Source organism: Cebus imitator, unplaced genomic scaffold, assembly GCF_001604975.1.
Source record: "Cebus imitator isolate Cc_AM_T3 unplaced genomic scaffold, Cebus_imitator-1.0 Scaffold375, whole genome shotgun sequence".
Lineage (NCBI taxonomy): Eukaryota > Metazoa > Chordata > Mammalia > Primates > Cebidae > Cebus > Cebus imitator.
In genome coordinates, this window is record NW_016107690.1 from 339,809 (window position 1) to 344,067 (window position 4,259).

The window sequence follows — 4,259 nt, forward strand, 5'->3', positions numbered from 1 at the left end:
GCGCCCGGCCCCACTTTTTATATTTTTAGTAAAGACGGGGTTTCACCATGTTAGCCAGGCTGGTCCAGACCTCCTGACCTCGTGATCTGCCTGCCTCAGCCTCCCAAAGCACTGGGATTACAGGCATGAGCCACCATGCCCAGTCTATGTATTTTTTAAATGTTCCGATAATTTCCGACTTACAGAGGAGCGACAGAAACAGCACAGAATCCCCCTGCACCTTCTCCGAACCTCTTTCAGTTCATGTCTGTCTTTGTTTTTTGAGATGGAGCCTCGCTCTGTCACCCAGGCTGGAGTGCAGTGACGCCACGTCAGCTCACTGCAACTTCCGACCCCTGGGTTTAAGTGATTCTCCTGCCTCACCTCCTGAGTAGCTGGGATTACAGGCGTGTGCCACCACGCCCAGCTAATTTTTAGTAGAGATGGGGGTTTCAACATGTTGGTCAGGCTGGTCTCGAACTCCTGACCTTGTGGTCTGCCTGCCTCCACCTCCCAAAGTGCTGGGATCACAGGCATAAGCCACCGCACGCAGCTAGTTCACGTCTTTCGTGAATGCAAATGTTATGGACACCGAGATGTAGCCTTGGTGCTACTCTAGTAACAGAATTGCCAGACATGGTCAGACGCCCCTGGGTTTTCCACTCAGGTCCTCGCTGAGGTCCACGGCCCTGTCCGGCAACCAACATGGTATTTAGCCACTCAGGTCCTTAGCCGAGTCTAGTCTGAGGCTGTTCCTCCATCTGGCTTTGTCCTTCATGACCTTGCCTCTCTGATGAGCACTCACTGGTCAGGTGTTTTGTGGAAGGCACCTGAGTACATGTTCGTCCTGTGCGCTCTCATGATCAGATGGGGCTTCAGCGTCTCTGCTCAGTAGCCCAGGGCTGGCCTCCAAGCATCAGGTCGGGAGGCAGGCGCCGTCGGTGCCTCTCACTGCCAGGCTTTGACCTTGATCCTTTGGCTAAGCTGTTGTCGGCTGGGGCTCCCCCTGTGGTTACCCTCCTCCCCTCGGTGTTACTGAGCTGTGGGGGCTTTCAGGCTCTGCGTCTGCATGGATACTTTGAGTTTCCAAGGAGGCTTCTGCCCGTTCATTTATGCTGCCGTCAGTGATGGGGTTGGGGGTAGATTTTTAATGCCTCTTGGGTGGTGGCTGGGATCATTGCTGGAAGGTTCTAGGGGCTCAGGAGTGTGAGTGGCCTGGGTACCTGCCATCAGCTTGTCCTCCGTGCTCCGCCTGTCTTGGGCAGGATGGAGTTGGGGGCAGTCGGGGAGGCAGTGCGGTTGTGGGAGCCCAGGACCCCACTGAGCGCACCCGTTTCGCAGCCTGAGCGGCGCATCCCCGTTCCTGGGCGAGACTAAGCAGGAGACGCTCACCAACATCTCGGCTGTGAACTACGACTTTGACGAGGAATACTTCAGCAACACCAGCGAGCTGGCCAAGGACTTCATTCGCCGGCTGCTCGTCAAAGATCCCAAGTATGGGGGCTGGGCAGGGGCGCGGGGCGGGACGTGGGACATGGGACATGGGCCCTTTCCACCTGTGGAGGCTCCAGAGGCCTCTCCTCCTAGCGCCACCTCCCTGCGCTGGAAATTGGGCATGGCTTCCCGGTTGGGCCGGAGAGCGCAAACTGCTGGCTAAAGTTAGCCCTCACTGTGGATTTTTTTTTTTTTTGAGTGGGAGTCTTGCTCTGTTGCCCAGGCTGGAGTGCAGTGGTGCCGTCTAGGCTCACTGCAACCTCTGCCTCCCGGGTTCAAGTGATTCTCACACCTCATCCTCCTGAGTAGCTGGGATTACAGGCACTGCCATGCTCAGCTAAGTTTTGTATTTTTTTTCAGTAGAGACGGGGTTTCACTGTGTTCGCCTCGCTGGCCTTGAACTCCTAACCTCAGGTGATCTGTCTGCCTTGGCCTCCCAGAATGCTGGGATTACAGGCATGAGCCACCATGCCCAACCTTGCTTGTTGTGTTTTTAACAAACTTTTAATTAGTTACCAGTGTGTAGAATCAGGGTCCATGTGAAATTCCAGCTGGCTTGTTTCCCTGTAAACACTCAGCGCTGAGTCCTCACTCGCAGCCTCCCTGGGCCTCCTCAGCCACCAGTCCCTCTCACAGGCGCTTGGGTTTGCGACTGCAGCCTGAGGTCTCAGCTCTCTTCACCACCCCGCGGAAAACCCTGCGCTCCTTGCAGTCCCCTTGTTCAGCTTCTGCGGTTGACTGAGCAGACGCTGGGGGGTGACTGTAGGGCTTTCGGGGGTCCTGGGAGTCAGTAGTCTGTGGGAGGACAGGACAGATGGCGCAGGTGTAACTAACCAGGGCTGGGGCCTTCCAGGCGGAGAATGACCATTGCCCAGAGCCTGGAACATTCCTGGATTAAGGTAAGGAGAGCAGGGGTTCCCTGGAATTTCCGCCTTGGCCTTCTCGCCAGGGTCCTGGTGGCCATTAGCATTTAAGGCATGTGGCTGTGACACCCCCAGTGGCTGGGGAGGGTCCCCAGAGGAGTGGGCCTGGGTGTTGGGGGTCATCGAACTGGGAGGTGTTGGAGCTCAGGTCTTGAGTGTGGGATGTTGCCACCCCACAGACTTGGTGGCACCCTTGGCTGGTCTGTGTCCAGCGTGGCAGACTTCCCCGGGGATGCCTAGGCCGGCTTTTCTCCAGTCGGTACTTTTGGCTTTACGTTGGGCCGGAGAGTCTCTGTCGCGAGGCCTCGACTCCGCTGCCAGATGAGCCACTGAACCTCAGTTCACTCTGGCAGATGGGGGTGGCAGGGCTGGATGTCACTGCAGACACCCAGCTCAGGCCTCCCTCTCCCCCAGGCGATCCGGCGGCGCAACGTGCGTGGTGAAGACAGCGGCCGCAAGCCGGAGCGGCGGCGCCTGAAGACCACGCGGCTGAAGGAGTACACCATCAAGTCGCACTCCAGCATGCCGCCCAACAACAGCTACGCCAACTTCGAGCGCTTCTCCAAGGTGCTGGAAGAGGTGGCGGCAGCCGAGGAGGGCTTGCGTGAGCTGGAGCGCAGCCGGCGGCTCTGCCACGAGGACGTGGAGACGCTGGCCGCCATCTACGAGGAGAAGGAAGCCTGGTACCGCGAGGAGAGCGACAGCCTGGGCCAGGACCTGCGGCGGCTGCGGCAGGAGCTGCTCAAGACCGAGGCGCTCAAGCGCCAGGCGCAGGAGGAGGCCAAGGGCGCGCTGCTGGGGACCAGTGGCCTAAAGCGCCGCTTCAGCCGCCTGGAGAACCGCTACGAGGCGCTGGCCAAGCAGGTGGCCTCCGAGATGCGCTTCGTGCAGGACCTGGTGCGCGCCCTGGAGCAGGAGAAGCTGCAGGGCGTGGAGTGCGGGCTGCGCTAGGCACACGGGTAGGCCGGGCCCTGGGACAGCTGGAGCTCAGCCTGGGGTGGGGGCGCCTCCTGTGGACACTGCTCCTCCTCCCGTCGCCCCCGTTCCAGCCCTTCCCCAGCGCCCCCAGCCTGGAGGTGGAGTGGGAGCAGCTGGCCCGTAGGTTCGTAAGTTCGCAGGCAGGGGTGGGTGTGGGACAGGGTTGCTTCTCTGTGCAGCTTCTACAGTGGCCCTCCTTGTTCCTGCGTCGTTGGTGACACCGGGCAGCGCGGCCTTGGGCGCTGTGAGGGTTGGGACCCAGGACTGGACCAGCCGCTGTGCTGCCAAGACAACAGTGGCCCGAGTGCAGCCCTGGTCCAGGCCTGGAGGAGGGAGGAGGGTTCTCAGGCAGTTCGGAGGGGTGCCGCCTGCTGCCGCCTCTAGCCCAGGAGGAGGTTGTGGGATGGGGAGGGGAGGGCGGATGGCGGGCTGGAACCCAGCTGGAACTGCTGCTGGGTGGCGCCAGGCTTTGGGACCTGCAGAGGGCTTGGTGGGGTCTTCCGCCGTGTGCCCTCCCAGCTGAGGCCCGTCCCCCGAGTGTGGAGGTCCCTTGCCTCGGACCCCTGCATGAGCCCCATTTTGTCACGCTTGAGCACAGCTAGGCAAGAGTGGCCCGCTGCGGCCAAGAGAAATAAAACCTTGGCTTCCTGATACTCGGGCGTGTTCTGTGCTTCAGGCCTTGGCAGGGGACAGCCAGCCCATGGTCACCAGGCATGTGCCTTCCGAGGCTCTCATGTTTCTCTCTGTGTCCCCAGCCTGCTGCTGTGCTCCTCTGGAAGAAGAGAACAATCCTGGGGGCCTTGCAGACCCACACGGTATCCTGGGAGTTGCTGGATCTTGGTCTCAGCCGCCCCTGGGTGTTTTGATTGCAATGAGACGGGAACT

At 60.2% G+C, this 4,259-nt stretch overlaps 1 protein-coding gene across 1 annotated transcript in view; it reads left to right on the forward strand.

Moving 5' to 3' along the window:
- DAPK3 (death associated protein kinase 3) overlaps nucleotides 1–4,025 on the forward strand; it is a 16,791-nt gene extending 12,766 nt beyond the window's left edge. The window contains exons 7-10 of the mRNA XM_037731018.1: nucleotides 1,321–1,473; nucleotides 2,327–2,372; nucleotides 2,811–3,420; nucleotides 3,462–4,025. Of these exons, the coding sequence (XP_037586946.1) occupies nucleotides 1,321–1,473; nucleotides 2,327–2,372; nucleotides 2,811–3,347 (736 nt within the window). The 3' untranslated portion in view covers nucleotides 3,348–3,420; nucleotides 3,462–4,025. The remainder of the gene's footprint in view (nucleotides 1–1,320; nucleotides 1,474–2,326; nucleotides 2,373–2,810; nucleotides 3,421–3,461) is intronic.
- The last annotated feature ends 234 nt before the right edge of the window (nucleotides 4,026–4,259 follow it).